General features: G+C 51.2%; 1 protein-coding gene across 1 annotated transcript in view; it reads left to right on the top strand.

The window, feature by feature from the left end:
* Nucleotides 1–26132, top strand: part of TRIM54 (tripartite motif containing 54) — a 55437-nt gene that overhangs the window by 10949 nt on the left and 18356 nt on the right. Inside the window, exons 4-6 of the mRNA XM_083174841.1 lie at nt 11176–11271; nt 16258–16491; nt 17280–17302. Of these exons, the coding sequence (XP_083030967.1) occupies nt 11176–11271; nt 16258–16491; nt 17280–17302 (353 nt within the window). The remainder of the gene's footprint in view (nt 1–11175; nt 11272–16257; nt 16492–17279; nt 17303–26132) is intronic.

The raw sequence follows: 26132 nt of genomic DNA, 5'->3' as shown, positions 1-26132 counted from the left end.
GATATGGCCAGTAATTAACGTCAGTTAGCGGGGTGCGGCCAGTAATTAATGTCAGTTACCGGGATACGGACAGTAATTAACGTCAGTTAGCGGGATACGGCCAGTAAGTACTGTCAGTTAGCGGGATACGGCCAGTAATTAACGTCAGTTAGCGGGATACGGCCAGTAATTAACGTCAGTTAGCGGGATACGGCCAATAATTAACGTCAGTTAGCGGGATACGGCCAGTAATTAACGTCAGTTAGCGGGATACGGCCAGTAATTAACGTCAGTTAGCGGGATACGGCCAGTAATTAACGTCAGTTAGCGGGATGCGGCCAGTAATTAACGTCAGTTAGCGGGATGCGGCCAGTAATTAACGTCAGTTAGCGGGATGCGGCCAGTAATTAACGTCAGTTAGCGGGATGCGGCCAGTAATTAACGTCAGTTAGCGGGATACGGCCAGTAATTAACGTCAGTTAGCGGGATGCGGCCAGTAATTAACGTCAGTTAGCGGGATGCGGCCAGTAATTAACGTCAGTTAGCGGGATGCGGCCAGTAATTAACGTCAGTTAGCGGGATACGGCCAGTAAGTAACGTCAGTTACCGGGATACGGCCAGTAATTAACGTCAGTTAGCGGGATGCGGCCAGTAATTAACGTCAGTTAGCGGGATGCGGCCAGTAATTAACGTCAGTTAGCGGGATGCGGCCAGTAATTAACGTCAGTTAGCGGGATACGGCCAGTAATTAACGTCAGTTAGCGGGATGCGGCCAGTAATTAACGTCAGTTAGCGGGGTGCGGCCAGTAATTAGCGTCAGTTAGCGGGATATGGCCAGTAATTAACGTCAGTTACCGGGATGCGGCCAGTAATTAACGTCAGTTAGCGGGATACGGCCAGTAATTAACGTCAGTTAGCGGGATGCGGCCAGTAATTAACGTCAGTTAGCGGGATGCGGCCAGTAATTAACGTCAGTTAGCGGGATACGGCCAGTAATTAACGTCAGTTAGCGGGATACGGCCAGTAATTAACGTCAGTTACCGGGATACGGCCAGTAATTAACGTCAGTTACCGGGATGCGGCCAGTAATTAACGTCAGTTAGCGGGATACGGCCAGTAATTAACGTCAGTTAGCGGGGTACGGCCAGTAATTAACGTCAGTTAGCGGGATACGGCCAGTAATTAACGTCAGTTAGCGGGATACGGCCAGTAATTAACGTCAGTTAGCGGGATACGGCCAGTAATTAACGTCAGTTAGCGGGATACGGCCAGTAATTAACGCCAGTTAGCGGGATACGGCCAGTAATTAACGTCAGTTAGCGGGATACGGCCAGTAATTAACGTCAGTTAGCGGGATGCGGCCAGTAATTAACGTCAGTTAGCGGGATGCGGCCAGTAATTAACGTCACTTAGCGGGATAAGGCCAGTAATTAACGTCAGGTAGCGGGATGCGGCCAGTAATTAACGTCAGTTAGCGGGATACGGCCAGTAATTAACGTCAGTTAGTGGGATATGGCCAGTAATTAACGTCAGTTAGCGGGATGCGGCCAGTAATTAACGTCAGTTAGCGGGATACGGCCAGTAATTAACGTCAGTTAGCGGGATACGGCCAGTAATTAACGTCACTTAGCGGGATACGGCCAGTAATTAACGTCAGTTAGCGGGATACGGCCAGTAATTAACGTCAGTTAGCGGGATACGGCCAGTAATTAACGTCGGTTAGCGGGATATGGCCAGTAATTAACGTCAGTTACCGGGATGAGGCCAGTAATTAACGCCAGTTAGCGGGATACGGCCAGTAAGTAACGTCAGTTAGCGGGATACGGCCAGTAATTAACGCCAGTTAGCGGGATACGGCCAGTAATTAACGTCGGTTAGCGGGATATGGCCAGTAATTAACGTCAGTTACCGGGATGCGGCCAGTAATTAACGTCAGTTAGCGGGATACGGCCAGTAAGTAACGTCAGTTAGCGGGATACGGCCAGTAATTAACGCCAGTTAGCGGGATACGGCCAGTAATTAACGTCCGTTAGCGGGATATGGCCAGTAATTAACGTCAGTTAGCGAGATACGACCAGTAATTAACGTCAGTTACCGGGATGCGGCCAGTAATTAACGTCAGTTACCGGGATACGGCCAGTAATTAACGTCAGTTAGCGGGATACGGCCAGTAAGTAACGTCAGTTAGCGGGATACGGCCAGTAATTAACGTCAGTTAGCGGGATACAGCCAGTAATTAACGTCAGTTAGCCAGGTACGGCCAGTAATTAACGTCAGTTAGCGGGATGCGGCCAGTAATTAACGTCAGTTAGCGGGATACGGCCAGTAATTAACGTCAGTTACCGGGATACGGCCAGTAATTAACGACAGTTACCGGGATGCGGCCAGTAATTAACGTCAGTTAGCGGGATATGGCCAGTAATTAACGTCAGTTAGCGGGATGCGGCCAGTAAGTAACGTCAGTTAGCGGGATACGGCCAGTAATTAACGTCCGTTAGCGGGATACGGCCAGTAATTAACGTCAGTTAGCGGGATGCGGCCAGTAATTAACGTCCGTTAGCGGGATACGGCCAGTAATTAACGTCAGTTACCGGGATACGGACAGTAAGTAACGTCAGTTAGCGGGATGCGGACAGTAAGTAACGTCAGTTAGCGGGATACGGCCAGTAATTAACGTCAGTTAGCGGGATACGGCCAGTAATTAACGTCAGTTACCGGGATGCGGCCAGTAATTAACGTCAGTTAGTGGGATATGGCCAGTAATTAACGTCAGTTAGCGGGATACGGCCAGTAATTAACGTCAGTTACCGGGATGCGGCCAGTAATTAACGTCAGTTAGTGGGATACGGCCAGTAAGTAACGTCAGTTAGCGGGATACGGCCAGTAATTAACGTCAGTTACCGGGATACGGCCAGTAATTAACGTCAGTTACCGGGATACGGCCAGTAATTAACGTCAGTTAGCGGGATGCAGCCAGTAATTAACGTCAGTTAGCGGGATACGGCCAGTAATTAACGTCAGTTAGCGGGATACGGCCAGTAATTAACGTCAGTTAGCGGGATGCGGCCAGTAATTAACGTCAGTTAGTGGGATACGGCCAGTAAGTAACGTCAGTTAGCGGGATACGGCCAGTAATTAACGTCAGGTAGCGGGATGCGGCCAGTAATTAACGTCAGTTAGCGGGATGCGGCCAGTAATTAACGTCAGTTAGCGGGATGCGGCCAGTAATTAACGTCAGTTACCGGGATACGGCCAGTAATTAACGCCAGTTAGCGGGATGCGGCCAGTAATTAACGTCAGTTACCGGGATGCGGCCAGTAATTAACGTCAGTTAGCGGGATATGGCCAGTAATTAACGTCAGTTAGCGGGATGCGGCCAGTAATTAACGTCAGTTAGCGGGATGCGGCCAGTAATTAACGTCAGTTAGCGGGATACGGCCAGTAATTAACGTCAGTTAGCGGGATACGGCCAGTAAGTAACGTCAGTTACCGGGATGCGGCCAGTAATTAACGTCAGTTAGCGGGATACGGCCAGTAATTAACGTCAGTTAGCGGGATACGGCCAGTAATTAACGTCAGTTAGCGGGATATGGCCAGTAATTAACGTCAGTTAGCGGGATACGGCCAGTAATTAACGTCAGTTACCGGGATACGGCCAGTAATTAACGTCAGTTAGCGGGATGCGGCCAGTAATTAACGTCAGTTACCGGGATACGGACAGTAAGTAACGTCAGTTAGCGGGATGCGGACAGTAAGTGACGTCAGTTAGCGGGATACGGCCAGTAAGTAACGTCAGTTAGCGGGATATGGCCAGTAATTAACGTCAGTTAGCGGGATGCGGCCAGTAATTAACGTCAGTTAGCGGGATACGGCCAGTAATTAACGTCAGTTAGCGGGATACGGCCAGTAATTAACGTCAGTTAGCGGGATACGGCCAGTAATTGACGTCAGTTACCGGGATGCGGCCAGTAATTAACGTCAGTTAGCGGGATGCGGCCAGTAATTAACGTCAGTTAGCGGGATACGGCCAGTAATTAACGTCAGTTAGCGGGATACGGCCAGTAATTAACGTCAGTTAGCGGGATACGGCCAGTAATTAACGTCAGTTACCGGGATGCGGCCAGTAATTAACGTCAGTTAGCGGGATACGGCCAGTAATTAACGTCAGTTAGCGGGATACGGCCAGTAATTAACGTCAGTTAGCGGGATACGGCCAGTAATTAACGTCAGTTAGCGGGATACGGCCAGTAATTAACGTCAGTTAGCGGTATACGGCCAGTAATTAGCGTCAGTTACCGGGATACGGCCAGTAATTATCGTCAGTTAGCGGGATACGGCCAGTAATTAACGTCAGTTAGCGGGATGCGGCCAGTAATTAACGTCAGTTAGCGGGATACGGCCAGTAATTAACGTCAGTTAGCGGGATGCGGCCAGTAATTAACGTCAGGTAGTGGATACGGCCATTAATTAACGTCAGTTACCGGGATACGGCCAGTAATTAACGTCAGTTAGCGGGATACGGCCAGTAAGTAACGTCAGTTAGCGGTATACGGCCAGTAATTAGCGTCAGTTACCGGGATGCGGCCAGTAATTAACGTCAGTTAGCGGGATACGGACAGTAATTAACGTCAGTTAGCGGGATACGGCCAGTAAGTAACGTCAGTTAGCGGGATACGGCCAGTAATTAACGTCAGTTAGCGGGATACGGCCAGTAATTAACGTCAGTTAGCGGGATACGGCCAGTAATTAACGTCAGTTAGCGGGATACGGACAGTAATTAACGTCAGTTAGCAGGATACGGCCAGTAATTAACGTCAGTTAGCGGGATACGGCCAGTAATTAACGTCAGTTAGCGGGATACGGCCAGTAATTAACGTCAGTTAGCGGGATACGGCCAGTAATTAACGTCAGTTAGCGGGATACGGCCAGTGAGTAACGTCAGTTAGCGGGATACGGCCAGTAATTAACGTCAGTTACCGGGATACGGACAGTAAGTAACGTCAGTTAGCGGGATACGGCCAGTAATTAACGTCAGTTAGCGGGATACGGACAGTAAGTAACATCAGTTACCGGGATACGGCCAGTAATTAACGCCAGTTAGCGGGATACGGCCAGTAATTAACGTCAGTTAGCGGGATACGGCCAGTAATTAACGTCAGTTAGCGGGATACGGCCAGTAATTAACGTCAGTTAGCGGGATACGGCCAGTAATTAACGTCAGTTACCGGGATACGGCCAGTAATTAACGTCAGTTAGCGGGATACGGCCAGTAATTAACGTCAGTTAGCAGGATACGGCCAGTAATTAACGCCAGTTAGCGGGATACGGCCAGTAATTAACGTCAGTTAGCGGGATATGGCCAGTAAGTACCGTCAGTTACCGGGATGCGGCCAGTAATTAACGCCAGTTAGCGGGATGCGGCCAGTAATTAACGTCAGTTAGCGGGATACGGCCAGTAATTAACGTCAGTTACCGGGATACGGCCAGTAATTAACGTCAGTTAGCGGGATACGGCCAGTAATTAACGTCAGTTAGCGGGATACGGCCAGTAATTAACGTCAGTTACCGGGATACGGCCAGTAATTAACGTCAGTTACTGGGATACGGCCAGTAAGTAACGTCAGTTAGCGGGATACGGCCAGTAAGTAACGTCAGTTAGCGGGATGCGGCCAGTAATTAACGTCAGTTAGCGGGATACGGCCAGTAATTAACGTCAGTTACCGGGATACGGCCAGTAATTAACGTCAGTTAGCGGGATGCGGCCAGTAATTAACGTCAGTTAGCGGGATACGGCCAGTAATTAACGTCAGTTACCGGGATACGGCCAGTAATTAACGTCAGTTACCGGGATACGGCCAGTAAGTAACGTCAGTTAGCGGGATACGGCCAGTAAGTAACGTCAGTTAGCGGGATGCGGCCAGTAATTAACGTCAGTTAGCGGGATACGGCCAGTAATTAACGTCAGTTACCGGGATACGGCCAGTAATTAACGTCAGTTAGCGGGATGCGGCCAGTAATTAACGTCAGTTAGCGGGATACGGCCAGTAATTAACGTCAGTTACCGGGATACGGCCAGTAATTAACGTCAGTTACCGGGATACGGCCAGTAAGTAACGTCAGTTAGCGGGATACGGCCAGTAATTAACGTCAGTTAGCGGGATACGGCCAGTAAGTAACGTCAGTTACCGGGATACGGCCAGTAATTAACGTCAGTTAGCGGGATACGGCCAGTAATTAACGTCAGTTAGCGGGATACGGCCAGTAATTAACGTCAGTTACCGGGATACGGCCAGTAATTAGCGTCAGGTAGCGGGATACGGCCAGTAATTAGCGTCAGGTAGCGGGATACGGCCAGTAATTAACGTCAGTTAGCGGGATACGGCCAGTAATTAGCGTCAGGTAGCGGGATACGGCCAGTAATTAACGTCAGTTAGCGGGATACGGCCAGTAATTAACGTCAGTTAGCGGGATACGGCCAGTAATTAACGTCAGTTAGCGGGATACGGCCAGTAATTAACGTCAGTTAGCGGGATACGGACAGTAATTAACGTCAGTTAGCAGGATACGGCCAGTAATTAACGTCAGTTAGCGGGATACGGCCAGTAATTAACGTCAGTTAGCGGGATACGGCCAGTAATTAACGTCAGTTAGCGGGATACGGCCAGTAATTAACGTCAGTTAGCGGGATACGGCCAGTAATTAACGTCAGTTAGCGGGATACGGCCAGTAATTAACGTCAGTTAGCGGGATACGGCCAGTGAGTAACGTCAGTTAGCGGGATACGGCCAGTAATTAACGTCAGTTAGCGGGATACGGCCAGTAATTAACGTCAGTTAGCGGGATGCGGCCAGTAATTAACGTCAGGTAGTGGATGCGGCCAGTAATTAACGTCAGTTAGCGGGATACGGCCAGTAATTAACGTCAGTTAGCGGGATACGGCCAGTAATTAACGTCAGTTAGCGGGATACGGCCAGTAATTAACGTCAGTTAGCGGGATACGGCCAGTAATTAACGTCAGTTACCGGGATACGGCCAGTAATTAACGTCAGTTAGCGGGATACGGCCAGTAATTAACGTCAGTTAGCGGGATACGGCCAGTAATTAACGTCAGTTAGCGGGATACGGCCAGTAATTAACGTCAGTTAGCGGGATACGGCCAGTAATTAACGTCAGTTAGCGGGATGCGGCCAGTAATTAACGTCAGTTACCGGGATACGGCCAGTAATTAATGTCAGTTAGCGGGATACGGCCAGTAATTAACGTCAGTTAGCGGGATACGGCCAGTAATTAACGTCAGTTAGCGGGATGCGGCCAGTAAGTAACGTCAGTTAGCGGGATATGGCCAGTAAGTAACGTCAGTTAGCGGGATACGGCCAGTAATTAACGTCAGTTAGCGGGATGCGGCCAGTAATTAACGTCAGTTAGCGGGATGCGGCCAGTAAGTAACGTCAGTTAGCGGGATATGGCCAGTAAGTAACGTCAGTTAGCGGGATACGGCCAGTAATTAACGTCAGTTACCGGGATACGGCCAGTAATTAACGTCAGTTAGCGGGATACGGACAGTAAGTAACATCAGTTACCGGGATACGGCCAGTAATTAACGCCAGTTAGCGGGATACGGCCAGTAATTAACGTCAGTTAGCGGGATACGGCCAGTAATTAACGTCAGTTAGCGGGATACGGCCAGTAATTAACGTCAGTTAGCGGGATACGGCCAGTAATTAACGTCAGTTACCGGGATACGGCCAGTAATTAACGTCAGTTAGCGGGATACGGCCAGTAATTAACGTCAGTTAGCAGGATACGGCCAGTAATTAACGTCAGTTAGCGGGATACGGCCAGTAATTAACGTCAGTTAGCGGGATACGGCCAGTGAGTAACGTCAGTTAGCGGGATACGGCCAGTAATTAACGTCAGTTAGCGGGATACGGACAGTAATTAACGTCAGTTAGCAGGATACGGCCAGTAATTAACGTCAGTTAGCGGGATACGGCCAGTAATTAACGTCAGTTAGCGGGATACGGCCAGTAATTAACGTCAGTTACCGGGATACGGCCAGTAATTAACGTCAGTTAGCGGGATACGGCCAGTAATTAACGTCAGTTAGCGGGATGCGGCCAGTAAGTAACGTCAGTTAGCGGGATACGGCCAGTAAGTAACGTCAGTTAGCGGTATACGGCCAGTAATTAACGTCAGTTACCGGGATACGGCCAGTAATTAACGTCAGTTAGCGGGATACGGCCAGTAATTAACGTCAGTTAGCGGGATACGGCCAGTAATTAACGTCAGTTAGCGGGATGCGGCCAGTAATTATCGTCAGTTACCGGGATACGGCCAGTAATTAACGTCAGTTAGCGGGATGCGGCCAGTAATTAACGTCAGTTAGCGGGATACGGCCAGTAAGTAACGTCAGTTAGCGGGATACGGCCAGTAAGTAACGTCAGTTAGCGGTATACGGCCAGTAATTAACGTCAGTTACCGGGATACGGCCAGTAATTAACGTCAGTTAGCGGGATGCGGCCAGTAATTAACGTCAGTTAGCGGGATGCGGCCAGTAATTATCGTCAGTTACCGGGATACGGCCAGTAATTAACGTCAGTTAGCGGGATGCGGCCAGTAATTAACGTCAGTTAGCGGGATACGGCCAGTAAGTAACGTCAGTTAGCGGGATACGGCCAGTAATTAACGTCAGTTAGCGGGATACGGCCAGTAATTAACGTCAGTTAGCGGGATACGGCCAGTAATTAACGTCAGTTAGCGGTATACGGCCAGTAATTAACGTCAGTTAGCGGGATACGGCCAGTAATTAACGTCAGTTAGCGGGATGCGGCCAGTAATTAACGTCAGTTAGCGGGATACGGCCAGTAAGTAACGTCAGTTAGCGGGATACGGCCAGTAATTAACGTCAGTTAGCGGGATACGGCCAGTAATTAACGTCAGTTACCGGGATGCGGCCAGTAATTAACGTCAGTTAGTGGGATATGGCCAGTAATTAACGTCAGTTAGCGGGATACGGCCAGTAATTAACGTCAGTTACCGGGATGCGGCCAGTAATTAACGTCAGTTAGTGGGATACGGCCAGTAAGTAATGTCAGTTAGCGGGATACGGCCAGTAAGTAACGTCAGTTAGCGGGATACGGCCAGTAATTAACGTCAGTTACCGGGATACGGCCAGTAATTAACGTCAGTTACCGGGATACGGCCAGTAATTAACGTCAGTTAGCGGGATGCAGCCAGTAATTAACGTCAGTTAGCGGGATACGGCCAGTAATTAACGTCAGGTAGCGGGATACGGCCAGTAATTAACGTCAGTTAGCGGGATACGGCCAGTAATTAACGTCAGTTAGCGGGATGCGGCCAGTAATTAACGTCAGTTAGTGGGATACGGCCAGTAAGTAACGTCAGTTAGCGGGATACGGCCAGTAATTAACGTCAGGTAGCGGGATGCGGCCAGTAATTAACGTCAGGTAGCGGGATGCGGCCAGTAATTAACGTCAGTTAGCGGGATGCGGCCAGTAATTAACGTCAGTTAGCGGGATGCGGCCAGTAATTAACGTCAGTTACCGGGATACGGCCAGTAATTAACGCCAGTTAGCGGGATGCGGCCAGTAATTAACGTCAGTTACCGGGATGCGGCCAGTAATTAACGTCAGTTAGCGGGATATGGCCAGTAATTAACGTCAGTTAGCGGGATGCGGCCAGTAATTAACGTCAGTTAGCGGGATGCGGCCAGTAATTAACGTCAGTTAGCGGGATACGGCCAGTAATTAACGTCAGTTAGCGGGATACGGCCAGTAAGTAACGTCAGTTACCGGGATGCGGCCAGTAATTAACGTCAGTTAGCGGGATACGGCCAGTAATTAACGTCAGTTAGCGGGATACGGCCAGTAATTAACGTCAGTTAGCGGGATACGGCCAGTAATTAACGTCAGTTAGCGGGATATGGCCAGTAATTAACGTCAGTTAGCGGGATACGGCCAGTAATTAACGTCAGTTACCGGGATACGGCCAGTAATTAACGTTAGTTAGCGGGATACGGCCAGTAATTAACGTCAGTTAGCGGGATACGACCAGTAATTAACGTCAGTTAGCGGGATACGGCCAGTAATTAACGTCAGTTAGCGGGATACGGCCAGTAAGTACCGTCAGTTACCGGGATGCGGCCAGTAATTAACGTCAGTTAGCAGGATACGGCCGCTAATTGCCGGTAAAATACACCTGGAAAATACACTTCCTGGCGTACGTCCTGGCGTAGTACACCCCATTCCGTGCAGTATTGCACTAGGTAGTACACCCCATTCCGTGCAGTATTGCACCAGGTAGTACACCCCATTCCGTGCAGTATTGCACCAGGTAGTACACCCCATTCCGTGCAGTATCGCACCAGGTAGTACTCACCATTCCGTGCAGTATTGCACCAGGTAGTACACCCCATTCCGTGCAGTATTGCACCAGGTAGTACACCCCATTCCGTGCAGTATTGCACCAGGTAGTACACCCCATTCCGTGCCGTATTGCACCAGGTAGTACACCCCATTCCATTCCGTGCAGTATTGCACCAGCTAGTACACCCCATTCCATGCAGTATTGCACCAGGTAGTACACCCCATTCCGTGCAGTATTGCACCAGCTAGTACACCCCATTCCGTGCAGTATTGCACCAGGTAGTACACCCCATTCCGTGCAGTATTGCACCAGGTAGTACACCCCATTCCGTGCAGTATTGCACCAGGTAGTACACCCCATTCCGTGCAGTATTGCACCAGGTAGTACACCCCATTCCGTGCAGTATTGCACCAGGTAGTACACCCCATTCCGTGCAGTATTGCACCAGGTAGTACACCCCATTCCGTGCAGTATTGCACCAGGTAGTACACCATCTGATAATCCTGGATTACTGTGGCTATCCCAGTGTAGGAGATGGAAGAGTTCGGGTTACCCCAGGGTGTGCTCCATCTACCTGTTCTGTACATTACATTGCCCAGTCTCCAGTAGCCAGTAGCCTTCTTGTCCCTTAGTTAGTCCTGGTGGCACCACAGTACCTGTCGGACCTAATGAGCTGGGGAGAAGTGGCTGTTATAGGTGAGGTCGTAGCAAGCAGCAGCGCCACCTGGTGGCCACCATAGCAGCATGTTGGAATCTGTGTCCTGGGTGCTGTCAGTGTATGATGCACAAGTGACCTGTATGTTTCCACAGAGTGATCTCAGTGATGGGATTGCGATGCTGGTGGCGGGTAATGATCGAATCCAGGCCATTATCACCCAGATGGAGGAGATCTGTAAGAGCGTGGAGGTAAGTGTCCGTAACACCGGTCTGTCTGTGCGCTCACCTGCGTGTGGCGGGTGTGACATCGGGGTACTATGGATGTATGACGCCGGTCTGTCTGTGCGCGCTCTCCTGCGTGTGACGGGTGTGACATCGGGGTACGTTGGGATGTATGACGCCGGTCTGTCTGTGCGCTCACCTGCGTGTGACGGGTGTGACATCGGGGTACGTTGGGATGTATGACGCCGGTCTGTCTGTGCGCGCTCTCCTGCGTGTGACGGGTGTGACATCGGGGTACGTTGGGATGTATGACGCCGGTCTGTCTGTGCGCGCTCTCCTGCGTGTGACGGTGTGACATCGGGGTACTATGGATGTATGACGCCGGTCTGTCTGTGCGCGCTCTCCTGCGTCTGACGGGGGTGACATCGGGGTACGTTGGGATGTATGACGCCGGTCTGTCTGTGCGCGCTCTCCTGCGTGTGACGGGTGTGACATCGGGGTACGTTGGGATGTATGACGCCGGTCTGTCTGTGCGCGCTCTCCTGCGTCTGACGGGGGTGACATCGGGGTACGTTGGGATGTATGACGCCGGTCTGTCTGTGCGCGCTCTCCTGCATGTGACGGGTGTGACATCGGGGTACGTTGGGATGTATGACGCTGGTCTGTCTGTGCGCGCTCTCCTGCCTGTGACGGGTGTGACATCGGGGTACTATGGATGTATGACGCCGGTCTGTCTGAGCGCGCTCTCCTGCGTGTGACGGGTGTGACATCGGGTACTATGGATGTATGACGCCGGTCTGTCTGTGCGCGCTCTCCTGCGTGTGACGGGTGTGACATCGGGGTGCGTTGGGATGTATGATGCCGGTCTGTCTGTGCGCGCTCTCCTGCGTGTGACGGGTGTGACATCGGGGTACGTTGGGATGTATGACGCCGGTCTGTCTGTGCGCGCTCTCCTGCGTGTGACGGGTGTGACATCGGGTACTATGGATGTATGACGCCGGTCTGTCTGTGTGCGCTCTCCTGCGTGTGACGGGTGTGACATCGGGGTACGTTGGGATGTATGGGGCCGGTCTGTCTGTGCGCGCTCTCCTGCGTGTGACGGGTGTGACATCGGGGTAGTATGGATGTATGACGCCGTTCTGTCTGTGCGCGCTCCCCTGCATGTGACGGGTGTGACATCGGGGTACGTTGGGATGTATGACGCCGGTCTGTCTGTGCGCGCTCTCCTGCGTGTGACGGGTGTGACATCGGGGTACTATGGATGTATGACGCCGGTCTGTCTGTGCGCGCTCTCCTGCGTGTGACGGGTGTGACATCGGGGTACGTTGGGATGTATGACGCCGGTCTGTCTGTGCGCGCTCTCCTGCGTGTGACGGTGTGACATCGGGGTACTATGGATGTATGACGCCGGTCTGTCTGTGCGCGCTCTCCTGCGTCTGACGGGGGTGACATCGGGGTACGTTGGGATTTATGACGCCGGTCTGTCTGTGAGCGCTTTCCTGCGTGTGACGGGTGTGACATCGGGGTACTATGGATGTATGATGCCGGTCTGTCTGTGCGCGCTCTCCTGCGTGTGACGGGTGTGACATCGGGGTACTATGGATGTATGACGCCGGTCTGTCTGTGCGCGCTCTCCTGCGTGTGACGGGTGTGACATCGGGGTACGTTGGGATGTATGACGCCGGTCTGTCTGTGCGCGCTCTCCTGCATGTGACAGGTGTGACATCGGGGTACGTTGGGATGTATGACGCCGGTCTGTCTGTGCGCGCTCTCCTGCATGTGACAGGTGTGACATCGGGGTACGTTGGGATGTATGACGCCGGTCTGTCTGTGCGCGCTCTCCTGCGTGTGATGGGTGTGACATCGGGGTACGTTGGGATGTATGACGCCGTTCTGTCTGTGCGCGCTCCCCTGCATGTGACGGGTGTGACATCGGGGTACTATGGATGTATGACGCCGGTCTGTCTGTGCTCTCTCCTGCGTGTGACGGGTGTGACATCGGAGTACTATGGATGTATGACGCCGGTCTGTCTGTGCGCGCTCTCCTGCGTGTGACAGTTGTGACATCGGGGTACTATGGATGTATGACGCCGGTCTGTCTGTGCGCGCTCTCCTACGTGTGACGGGTGTGACATCGGGGTACTATGGATGTATGACGCCGGTCTGTCTGTGCGCGCTCTCCTGCGTGTGACGGGTGTGACATCGGGGTACTATGGATGTATGACGCCTGTCTGTGCGCGCTCTCCTGCGTGTGATGGGTGTGACATCGGGGTACGTTGGGATGTATGACGCCGGTCTGTCTGTGCGCGCTCTCCTGCGTGTGACGGGTGTGACATCGGGGTACTATGGATGTATGACGCCGGTCTGTCTGTGCGCGCTCTCCTGCGTGTGACGGGTGTGACATCGGGTACTATGGATGTATGACGCCGGTCTGTCTGTGCGCGCTCTCCTGCGTGTGACGGGTGTGACATCGGGGTACAATGGGATGTATGACGCCGGTCTGTCTGTTTGCGCTCTCCTGCGTGTGACAGGTGTGACATCGGGGTACTATGGATGTATGACGCCGGTCTGTCTGTGCGCGCTCCCCTGCATGTGACGGGTGTGACATCGGGGTACTATGGATGTATGACGCCGGTCTGTCTGTGCGCGCTCTCCTGCATGTGACGGGTGTGACATCGGGGTACGTTGGGATGTATGACGCCGGTCTGTCTGTGCGCGCTCTCCTGCGTGTGACGGATGTGACATCGGAGTACTTTGGATGTATGATGCCGGTCTGTCTGTGCGCGCTCTCCTGCGTGTGACGGGTGTGACATCGGGGTACTATGGATGTATGACGCCGGTCTGTCTGTGCGCGCTCTCCTGCGTGTGACGGGTGTGACATCGGGGTACGTTGGGATGTATGACGCCGGTCTGTCTGTGCGCGCTCTCCTGCATGTGACAGGTGTGACATCGGGGTACGTTGGGATGTATGACGCCGGTCTGTCTGTGCGCGCTCTCCTGCGTGTGATGGGTGTGACATCGGGGTACTATGGATGTATGACGCCGGTCTGTCTGTGCTCGCTCTCCTGCGTGTGACGGGTGTGACATCGGGGTACTATGGATGTATGACGCCGGTCTGTCTGTGCGCGCTCTCCTGCGTGTGACGGGTGTGACATCGGGGTACGTTGGGATGTATGACGCCGGTCTGTCTGTGCGCGCTCTCCTGAGTGTGACGGGTGTGACATCGGGGTACGTTGAGATGTATGACGCCGGTCTGTCTGTTTGCGCTCTCCTGCGTGTGACGGGTGTGACATCGGGGTACTATGGATGTATGACGCCGGTCTGTCTGTGCGCGCTCCCCTGCATGTGACGGGTGTGACATCGGGGTACTATGGATGTATGACGCCGGTCTGTCTGTGCGCGCTCTCCTGCGTGTGACGGGTGTGACATCAGAGTACTATGGATGTATGACGCCGGTCTGTCTGTGCGCGCTCTCCTGCGTGTGACGGGTGTGACATCGGGGTACTATGGATGTATGACGCCAGTCTGTCTGTGCGCGCTCTCCTGCGTGTGACGGGTGTGACATCGGGGTACGTTGGGATGTATGACGCCGGTCTGTCTGTGCGCGCTCTCCTGCGTGTGACGGGTGTGACATCGGGGTACTATGGATGTATGACGCCGGTCTGTCTGTGCGCGCTCTCCTGCGTGTGACGGGTGTGACATCGGGGTACGTTGGGATGTATGACGCCGGTCTGTCTGTGCGCGCTCTCCTGCGTGTGACGGGTGTGACATCGGGGTACGTTGGGATGTATGACGCCGGTCTGTCTGTGCGCGCTCTCCTGCGTGTGACGGGTGTGACATCGGGGTACTATGGATGTATGACGCCGGTCTGTCTGTGCGCGCTCTCCTGCGTGTGACGGGTGTGACATCGGGGTACTATGGATGTATGACGCCGGTCTGTCTGTGCGCGCTCTCCTGCGTGTGACGGGTGTGACATCGGGGTACGTTGGGATGTATGACGCCGGTCTGTCTGTTTGCGCTCTCCTGCGTGTGACGGGTGTGACATCGGGGTACTATGGATGTATGATGCCGGTCTGTCTGTGCGCGCTCTCCTGCGTGTGACGGGTGTGACATCGGGGTACGTTGGGATGTATGACGCCGGTCTGTCTGTGCGCGCTCTCCTGCGCTTGACGGGTGTGACATCGGGGTACGTTGGGATGTATGACGCCGGTCTGTCTGTGCGCGCTCTCCTGCGTGTGACGGGTGTGACATCGGGGTACGTTGGGATGTATGACGCCGGTCTGTCTGTGCGCGCTCTCCTGCGTGTGACGGGTGTGACATCGGGGTACGTTGGGATGTATGACGCTGGTCTGTCTGTGCGCGCTCTCATGCGTGTGACGGGTGTGACATCGGGGTACGTTGGGATATATGACGCCGGTCTGTCTGTGCGCGCTCTCCTGCGTGTGACGGGTGTGACATCGGGGTACTATGGATGTATGACGCCGGTCTGTCTGTGCGCGCTCTCCTGCATATGACGGGTGTGACATCGGGGTACGTTGGGATGTATGACGCCGGTCTGTCTGTGCGCACTCTCCAGCGTGTGACGGGTGTGACATCGGGGTACTATGGATGTATGACGCCGGTCTGTCTGTGCGCGCTCTCCTGCATATGACGGGTGTGACATCGGGGTACGTTGGGATGTATGACGCCGGTCTGTCTGTGCGCACTCTCCAGCGTGTGACGGGTGTGACATCGGGGTACGTTGGGATGTATGACGCCACTCCTTGTGCGTTCTCCTGCGTGTGGCGGGTGCGACCCCTGTGTACGTTGGGATTCAGAGGTGTAACTCTGGGAAGCAATGGAATCATCTGCCGCCGGGCTTCTGCTCCCTAGGGGGCACCTGTCCTTTTTTACAATGGGATTGTCCTAAAATGCATTGTAATGTAAGTTTTATTTTTTTATTGCTTATTTATGTATTGTTAGGCGCTGCAGAACCCTTGTTGCGCCATATAAATATGAATCTTTTGGATACAGGATAACAGCCGACGGCAGAAGCAGAATGTCAGCCAGAGATTTGACTCCCTATATAATATTTTGGAGGAGCGGAAGAAGGAGTTATTACAGATTATTACAAAACAGCAGGAGGAGAAGCTGCAATATGTAAGAGGACTAATCCGCCAGCACGGAGATCACCTGGAGGTCACATCAAAACTAGTGGAAACCGCCATCCAGTCCATGGACGAGCCTCAGATGGCAGCATTCCTGCAGGTGCGGTCATAGGGACCTGAGCAGATGCTGCCTGTCTATGTTACTGGTCCCACCTGACTGCTCCCTGGCGTTGCCGGTCCCGCCTGACTGCTCCTCGGTGTTGCCAGGCCCGCCTGACTGCTCCTCGGCGTTGTTGGTCCCACCTGACTGCTCCCCGGTGTTGCCGGTCCCGTCTGACTGCTCCCCGGCATTGCCGGTCCCGCCTGACTGCTCCTCTGCGTTACCGGTCCCACCTGACTGCTCCCCGGCGTTACCGGTCCTGCCTGACTGCTCCCCGTCGTTGCCGGTACCAACTGACTGCTCCTCGGCGTTGCCGGTCCCGCCTGACTGCTCCTCTGCGTTACCGGTCCCGCCTGACTGCTCTCCGGCGTTGTTGGTCCCGCCTGACTGCTCCCCGGCGTTGCCGGTACCAACTGACTGCTCCTCGGCGTTGCCGGTCCCGCCTGACTGCTCTCAGGCATTGCCGGTCCCGCCTGACTGCTCCCCGGCGTTGCCGGTACCAACTGACTGCTCCTCGGCGTTACCGGTCCCGCCTGACTGCTCCTCAGTGTTGCCGGTCCCATCTGACTGTTCCACGTGTTACTTGTCCCTAGTTTTGCCTTGTACAGTATATGATTGCCTCTTTAAAATAGCCATTCTGGGCTGACATCCTGCACCTCTGGTAAACTCAGGACCTCTTACATCTATTCCCTGATCGCTGATCAGATTATAGGTAATCCATAGCGGCTATAATGAGTAGTCCTAGTGCAGTATGGAGTATCTCACCTGTAATCTCTTCTTCCCTACAGCATGCAAAGGAGCTGAACAAGAAGTGAGTATATGGGAGGAGAGGAAAAAAAGCTAAATACCCACAGACGTAACACCCGCTTTCTATGATCATGTCCCACCATGCCCTTCCCATCCCAGGTTCTCTCTGTCCCACCATGCCCTTCCCATCCCAGGTTCTCTCTGTCCCACCATGCCCTTCCCATCCCAGGTTCTCTATGTCCCACCATGTCCTTCCCATCCCATGTTCTCTCTGTCCCACCATGCCCTTCCCATCCCAGGTTCTCTCTGTCCCACCATGCCCTTCCCATCCCAGGTTCTCTCTGTCCCACCATGCCCTTCCCATCCCAGGTTCTCTCTGTCCCACCATGTCCTTCCCATCCCATGTTCTCTCTGTCCCACCATGTCCTTCCCATCCCAGGTTCTCTCTGTCCCACCATGCCCTTCCCATCCCAGGTTCTCTCTGTCCCACCATGCCCTTCCCATCCCATGTTCTCTCTGTCCCACCATGTCCTTCCCATTCCATGTTCTCTCTGTCTCTCTGGGTCCTTCCCATCCCATGTTCTCTCTGTCCCACCATGCCCTTCCCATCCCAGGTTCTCTCTGTCCCACCATGTCCTTCCCATCCCATGTTCTATCTGTCCCACCATTTAATTTCCATCCCAGGTTCTCTCTGTCCCACCATGCCCTTCCCATCCCAGGTTCTCTCTGTCCCACCATGTCTTTCCCATCCCATGTTCTCTCTGTCCCACTATGCCCTTCCCATCCCAGGTTCTCTCTGTCTCTCCAGGTCTTTCCCATCCCATGTTCTCTCTGTCTCACCATGTCCTTCCCATCCCATGTTCTCTCTGTCTCACCATGCCCTTCCCATCCCATGTTCTCTCTGTTTCTCCAGGTCCTTCCCATCCCATGTTCTCTCTGTCCCACCATGCCCTTCCCATCCCATGTTCTTTCTGTCTCTCCAGGCCCTTCCCATCCCATGTTTAACCTGTCTCACCATGCCCTTCCCATCCCATGTTCTCTCTGTCCCACCATGCCCATCCCATCCCATGTTCTCTCTGTTTCTCCAGGTCCTTCCCATCCCATGTTCTCTCTGTCCCACCATGCCCTTCCCATTCCACATTCTCTCTGTCCCACCATGCCTTTCCCATCCCATGTTCTTTCTGTCCCACCATGCCCTTCCCATCCCATGTTCTCTCTGTCTCTCCAGGTCCTTCTTATTCCAGGTTCTCTCTGTCCCACCATGTCCTTACTATCCCAGATTCTCTGTCTCACCATGTCCTTCCCATCCCATGGTCTCTCTGTCTCACCATGCCCTTCCCATCCCATGGTCTCTCTGTCTCACCATGCCCTTCCCATCCCATGGTCTTTCTGTCTCACCATGCCCTTCCCATCCCATGGTCTTTCTGTCTCACCATGCCCTTCCCATCCCTGGTTCTCTCTGTCTCACCATGCCCTTCCCAAACCATGTTCTCTCTGTCTCACCATGCCCTTCCCAAACCATGTTCTCTCTGTCTCACTATGTCCTTCCCATCCCAGATTCTCTCTGTCTCTCCAGGTCCTTCCCATCCCATGTTCTCTCTGTCTAACCATGCCCTTCCCATCCCAGGTTCTCTCTGTCTCACCATGCCCTTCCCAAACCATGTTCTCTCTGTCTCACCATGTCCTTCCCATCCCTGGTTCTCTCTGTCTCACCATGCCCTTCCCATCCCATGGTCTTTCTGTCTCACCATGCCCTTCCCATCCCATGGTCTTTCTGTCTCACCATGCCCTTCCCATCCCTGGTTCTCTCTGTCTCACCATGCCCTTCCCAAACCATGTTCTCTCTGTCTCACCATGTCCTTCCCATCCCAGATTCTCTCTGTCTCTCCAGGTCCTTCCCATCCCATGTTCTCTCTGTCTAACCATGCCCTTCCCATCCCAGGTTCTCTCTGTCTCACCATGTCCTTCCCATCCCATGTTCTCTCTGTCTCACCATGCCATTCCCATCCCATGTTCTCTCTGTCTCACCATGCCCTTCCCATCCCATGTTCTCTCTGTTTCTCCAGGCCCTTCTCATCCCAGGATCTTTCTGTCTCACCATGTCCTTTCCATCCCATGTTCTCTCTGTCTAACCATGCCCTTCCTATCCCATGTTCTCTCTGTCCCACCATGCCCTTCCCATCCCAGGTTCACTCTGTCTCACCATGCCCTTTCCATCCCAGGTTCTCTCTGTCCCACCATACCCTTCCCATCCCATGTTCTCTCTGTCTCACCATGCCCTTCCCATCCCATGTTCTCTCTGTCTCACCATGCCCTTCCCATTCCATGTTCTCTCTGTCCCACCATCCCCTTCCCATCCTAGGTTATCTCTGTCCCACCATACCCTTCCCATCCCAGGTTCTTTCTGTCTCTCCAGGCCCTTTCCATCCCATGTTTTATCTGTCTCACCATGCCCTTCCCATCCCATGTTCTCTCTGTCACACCATACCCTTCCCATCCCATGTTCTCTCTATCTCACCATGCCCTTCCCATCCCATGTTCTCTCTGTACCCTTCCCATCCCATGTTCTCTCTGTCTCACCATGCCCTTCCCATCCCATGTTCTCTCTGTCTCACCATGCCCTTTCCATACCAGGTTCTCTCTGTCTCACCATGCCCTTCCCATCCCATGTTCTCTCTGTCCCACCATACCCTTCCCATCCCAGGTTCTCTCTGTCCCACCATACCCTTCCCATCCCATGTTCTCTCTGTCTCACCATGCCCTTCCTATCCCAGGTTCTCTCTGTTTCACCATGCCCTTCCCATCCCATGTTCTCTCTGTCTCTCCAGGCCCTTCTCATCCCAGGTTATTTCTGTCTCACCATGCCCTTTCCATCCCAGGTTCTCTCTGTGTCACCATGCCCTTCCCATCCCATGTTCTCTCTGTCCCACCATGCCCTTCTCATCCCAGGTTCTCTCTGTCTCACCATGCCCTTCCCATCCCATGTTCTCTCTGTCCCACCATACCCTTCCCATCCCAGGTTCTCTCAGTCTCTCCAGGTCCTTCCCATCCCAGGTTCTCTCTGTCCCACCATGTCCTTCCCATCCCATGTTCTCTCTGTCCCATCATGTCCTTCCCATCCCATGTTCTCTTTGTCTCTCCAGGTCCTTCCAATCCCAGGTTCTCTCTGTCCCATCATGTCCTTCCCTTCCCATGTTCTCTCTGTCTCACTATGGGCCTTATTCTGGTTCGTGCGGCTGGGCCGTACGCGTACGTTCCGGGGTTTTTAATGACCTGCGCATGCGTACCATCTCCAATGCGCAGGCGCGACCACTCCACAACGCTTACGGACGGGTCTCTCCGTGCGAAAAAACCTGTACGCGAGAGTACGGTCATTGGGGGCGGCATCGGGGCGTGTTGAGGGGAGCGGCCGAAATAATGAGGGAAAATGGGCGTAAACATGGGCGTACACGGGGGTGTGCACCAAAAATGAACGGTGCTACTACCGCTCGATCGGCTAAAGCACCGTTCATTTCGGACACAAAACAGGCGGCCGCCAACCGCCACCTCAGACCACCCCTACAGATACCGCATGACAGCGGACGCCTGGGTCTGCTAATTTACGCTGATTACTACTCAAACTCATTCACCTGAATGTAATAAGCAATGCTGCAGTCTATTAAGTCCAAACCATGATTTCACTGCCTGCAAGCCACACACAGCACTGAAACACCTTGGAAGCTTATCTTTCTATACTTCTCGACATTTAAAGGTTTGTTTAATTTAAGTTAAATAGGAATGGGGAGAGAAAGAGGACTCTGTTTTTGGGGCACTCTTATGATATGATAGTTTGTAAATAAAACTTAGCTTTTAATTCATTATTTTAAAAAATTATGTATAGAGGGCTTCGACTCTTGAACAAAGTAGCCTTATTAGTTCAAATTCTATCACCAGTCTTGCAGTGAGCTCTTTATAATATATGCTATGCGCTGGAGATTTTGATAAAAAAAGTTCAGATTGGTTCCACACTGGGGCCAATTTGAAACAATGATGTGCACCTAGTGAGCCTTGCGGCCGATTTTAGATAGGGCACGTATGAGGCGATGTTTTTTTGGAATTTAAAGGGTTAAATTCCCTATTGTTGTGGAGACTGCTAATTAGTTACAGTACAGTATTTTTACACAAAGAGAATGTGTTCAACAATTATTTAGAGGATCTTATGCGTGTAGTGTAGGCATATATTGTCTCTGTCGACTTTAAGGCATATATCGTTTAATTATGCGCTGTTTATCATCTTGCTGGCAATTGACACGCAGTATGTTTGTCTAGGGCTAATTACAGCTTTAATCACTGCCCTAAATTGGGCTTCACACAATTCAACTGACTGCTGAGCACATATACAGAAAAAGTGCTCTGCTGCAAACACTGCCCTAAATTGGGCTTTGCAAAACTGGCTGCTGAGCATATATACAAAAAGGGTGCTCTGCTTGAAACACTGCCCCGAATTGGGCTTTGCACAATTAAACTGGCTGTTGCGTACGTAAACAACTAGGCAATTAGGTGTCAATTAAATATCAAATAACAATTCCATAACAGTGGGTATTGAAACGTAGTATGCACAATATAGATAACATGCACAGAACAGTTTTTAGCACAATAAAGAAGTGCTGATCAGTTACTCTAGAAATCTTGCGCATAAGATTCAAGTTTGTTTATAGCCTGTGTCGACTAGGCATACATGATGCTATTCCAGCACAGCTGACACACTGTAACCAGGGCCGGGGGAACCCGCTCAGCGAGGGATGCAAAGCAGGGAGGCGCCGGCCAGCAGAGGCGCTCTCCCTCCTCTGCACCCTGCTACTGTCGGCTGCCGCTGTCTGGGGGTTATTTTGGTTCACTCTTTCTGACAAATTCCTTCTTAGATGGACAAAACCATGTGCACTGCAGGTGGGGCAGATGTAACATGTGCAGAGAGAGTTAGATTTGGTTGGTGTTTTACTTCAAAGTGAGATCTATATTGCAGTGTAAAAATAAAGCAGTCAGTATTTACCCTGCACAGAAACAAAAATAACTCACCCAAATCTAATTCTCTCTGCACATTTTACAACTGCCCCCTGCAGTGCACATGGTTTTGCCCATCTAAGAAGGATTTTGTCTCTAAGAGTGAACTAGAATAAGGCCCTCTGTGAGACGCTGTTGCGGCGTCGGCAAAATGAAGCACCCACCTGCACGCGGAGAAGGGTCAGCTGAGCGTCGGAGGAGGCAGAGGAAAGCTCCGGAGTTACTGCTAACTGCAGTACTAGCAGGAGCCACTAGATGCCCCCATCTCAGTGTGAAGCACTGCACAAGAGAGATGGCCCGGGAGCCTACAGAGGAGCTGGCTGGGTGAGTTTGCTGTTATTTGTCTGTCTCTATATCTCTCACTATCTATTGATCTATCTGTCTCTGTCTGTCTGTCTATCTCTCTGTCTGTCTGTCTCTCTGTCTGTCTATCTCTCTGTCTGTCTGCCTGTCTATCTCTCTGCCTGTCTATCTCTCTGTCTGCCTGTCTATCTCTCTGCTTGTCTATCTCTCTGTCTGTCTGTCTCTCTGTCTGTCTGTCTCTCTGTCTATCTATCTATCTATCTATCTATCTATCTATCTATCTATGTCTAAAACCTATCTCTGTCTGTCTATTTATCTAGCTATCTGATGAACCCCCTCATATGCCTCCCATACACGGTGCGATGCATTTTAAACTAGATTGCATTGCATCTATTTCAAAACACATATGATGGGCTCTTGCACCATGCGTTTTGAACTAGATGCGATGCAATCTAGTTCAAAAAGTACCTGCAGCACATACTTCATGTGCTGTGCCATGTGATGTGTGTGGGAACACGCATCTCATCGCACCACCCTGTCGCACCGTGTATGGGTGGCAATTAGAGTTGCCACCTCTCCAGGATTTCTGTGAATCTCCCGTTTTCGGTGGCAACCCTCAAGAAGGCTTTTCCAGTTTCCCAGATTCCGGGATTCTCCTTGCTGACTCCCCCCATCCCCAGTGTCCAGCCGCTGCTGACAGACCGCTCTCCACCTGCTGTTAGTGAGCGGCTGCGTCAAGCTTGTCCCTTATTCCAAGTTTTACCCTATCATCTCCCCTGTTGGCTAATGGCTATAGCAACCAGCTCAACTTCCCGCACCCATGCTTGACAGGTGTCTCCGCCAATCACAGCTGTTTCCTGATGAGGGAGAATCACTCACTTTCACCAATCAGAGACCTGAGCTCGTCCGGCGGCGGCTGCAGCGGGGACACCGAAACAGACACAGCCTGGCTCACGTCTTCAGCGGGGACATCACCATCTGCACACACCGCACAGGGAGGGAAGCCCGGACACAGTCGTCCCAGCAGCTGAAGGTAATTGTACTGGCCCACTGCTTGTCAGATAGGCTATATATGCGGAGACTGCTGGGACTTGTAGTTCTCCACTACTTTGTGAGCCACTTAACGCTGCCTTTTCTTCACCTAATGCAAATTACATAATGGCCAACTGCCTTATTGAATTGCTGCATACTAATCCCACACTATACTAATCCCATCCCATTTTGTCACCATTTGTCACCCACTGTCAAAGAGAGTGAAAACTGAAAAGGTGACGAGAAGAAGTTGTATTCTTCTTCGGCCAGCTTGTTACTCACTTCTTCTTCAAGCTCCAGCTTCTTAATAACTGCTTATATTTTAGACACCACGCCCACTTTTTATTAAACCATGCCTACATCATGAGGCCACGCCCACTCATCCACGCGCATTAGAATCAGAAGGGGGGGTCTCTAGGAATCAAGGAAGAGTGAGATGGCAACCCTAGTGGCAATAGCGCTCAGTTATTTAAAAAAAAGGGGAAAACAGGAAGGTTGCATAAACAATGAAGTTTTGTGGTGAGAAGACCTGTGCTGCACTGCTGCCCGGATGCTAGAAATATACTCGCATACATGTACAGCATATCTTAAATAACTGAAACAAAACATAAATATACAGTATAGTGCAATACAGTAAAGTAAAAAAGTAGACTGGTGAATACTATTGCAATCACCCTTAGCTGGGTGGGCGCAAATTTTTGGTTTGCAGGAGGGCGCCAGACACCCTAGCACCGGCCCTGACTGTAACAATTTATAGTCTAATGCTATTTCCAACACGGCTGACACTCTGTAACAATTTATACTGATAAATTATTTGACAGTTAGATAAACCCTTAGATTGCTAGTTGAGATTTCTTTCCTAGAGTCATGCAGACGTGCATTGGACTCCAGGATGAGAAAGTCCCAATCTGCACTGCGGGGTCAGGTAATGATAGGAAAAGTAGACACTTCTGCTGTAGACAGTGGGGTTAGCAGTGTGATCCTGGTGCTAAGTTAGCATAGCAGGATATTCTTCTGCCCCTATTCTGTCCATGAGAGAGTGTCTGGATGAGAGTGGGGTGATAGACAGAGAGGGAGGGAAAAGTAGCTTAGTGGCACACCTGGGTTTAACCTTCTGCTTCCCACTGAGTTATGCTCCCGCAGTGGACTCTGTGGGTGAGAGAGGTATATTCTGGGTGCTTTTGGGCTTAGTATAGTGGTAGGTATAAAGGGTTGCCTCTACTGTCAGTGTTGCATGTCTGGTTGCCCTGTTATACACATATAATTAAACAATATATGCCTTAAAGTCGACAGAGACAATATATGCCTATACTACACGCATAAGATCCTCTAAATAATTGTTGAACACATTCTCACTGTGTAAAAATACTGTACTGTAACTGATTAGCAGTCTCCACAACAATAGGGAATTTAACCCTTTAAATTCCAAAAAAATATCGCCTCTTACGTGCCCTATTTACAAACTATCATATCATAAGAGTGCCCCAAAAACAGAGTCCTCTTTCTCTCCCCATTCCTATTTAACTGTTTACTCGGACTCTAGGGAGCACCACCAACCACTTAGTGTCTGCCCAATTGGTACATAGACATAGATCTTAGTTGGTACTAGGCGACTCAAGCCGAACCCCACTGCGGGAGGCAGGGATCTCTCTTGATCCCCCCATCCCGAGTGGGTACAACTTAGTGCGGAATCCAAACAAAACCACATCCCCTACTTGTTTAATTTAAGGTAATAATCTTTTTAAGACCTGCTTATATACGCTAAGGTAGCTATTTGTTAAACAGTTATACACATTCACTACGTGCTTTCATAGACTTTACACAGTAGCACACTCAATCTACACAAGTCGACATGTGTCAACGTGTTCACTCTAATACAAACATAGGTTTTGTATTTATGATACAATAACATAAACCACATCTAACACCTACAAAGGATGTTTCAGCAATGTTTGAAGCCCATGCCCACTATTTTGCACACAATCTTTGTATAGTACCCAAAATACAGAACTGTACCACTATCTGATCTGCTATGAATTGGATTTGACTACACTCTGGATGTAAGATGCCACCAATCACATTATTGCACTCACATCTCTCTAACAAAGGATTCCTACATCTGCTTATGACACTGTAAAATCATATATATTTAAAAACTTATACATGTTTGTTCACAAGCAATTTTATCATGTTTGGCCGATTCACACATCTTTTTTTAGGGAGGACACATATGCATTCCTACACAAATGTACCTTTTCACCCTTGTTTGTCTGCCTCACCCACTCCATGAGGAAAGCATTGTTCTGGACCTGCTTTTACCTACTACTGTAGGAGCTACCTCACCTGCACACAAACTGCTTTCTCACCTATTAAGTTGCTCTGCACATGTGCTGACACAAACTAATTAGCAGGGAAAAGTTGGATAGGAACATGGGAATGGCCATGGAGAGGGTTACACATGGGAAACTTCTACCACACTTCAAGAAATGCTCAAAAATACCCTGGTCAGTAAGTACACA

This window comes from Crinia signifera, chromosome 3 (assembly GCF_055691185.1).
Source record: "Crinia signifera chromosome 3, ASM5569118v1, whole genome shotgun sequence".
Lineage (NCBI taxonomy): Eukaryota > Metazoa > Chordata > Amphibia > Anura > Myobatrachidae > Crinia > Crinia signifera.
This window is presented reverse-complemented; position numbering and strand designations above follow the sequence as displayed.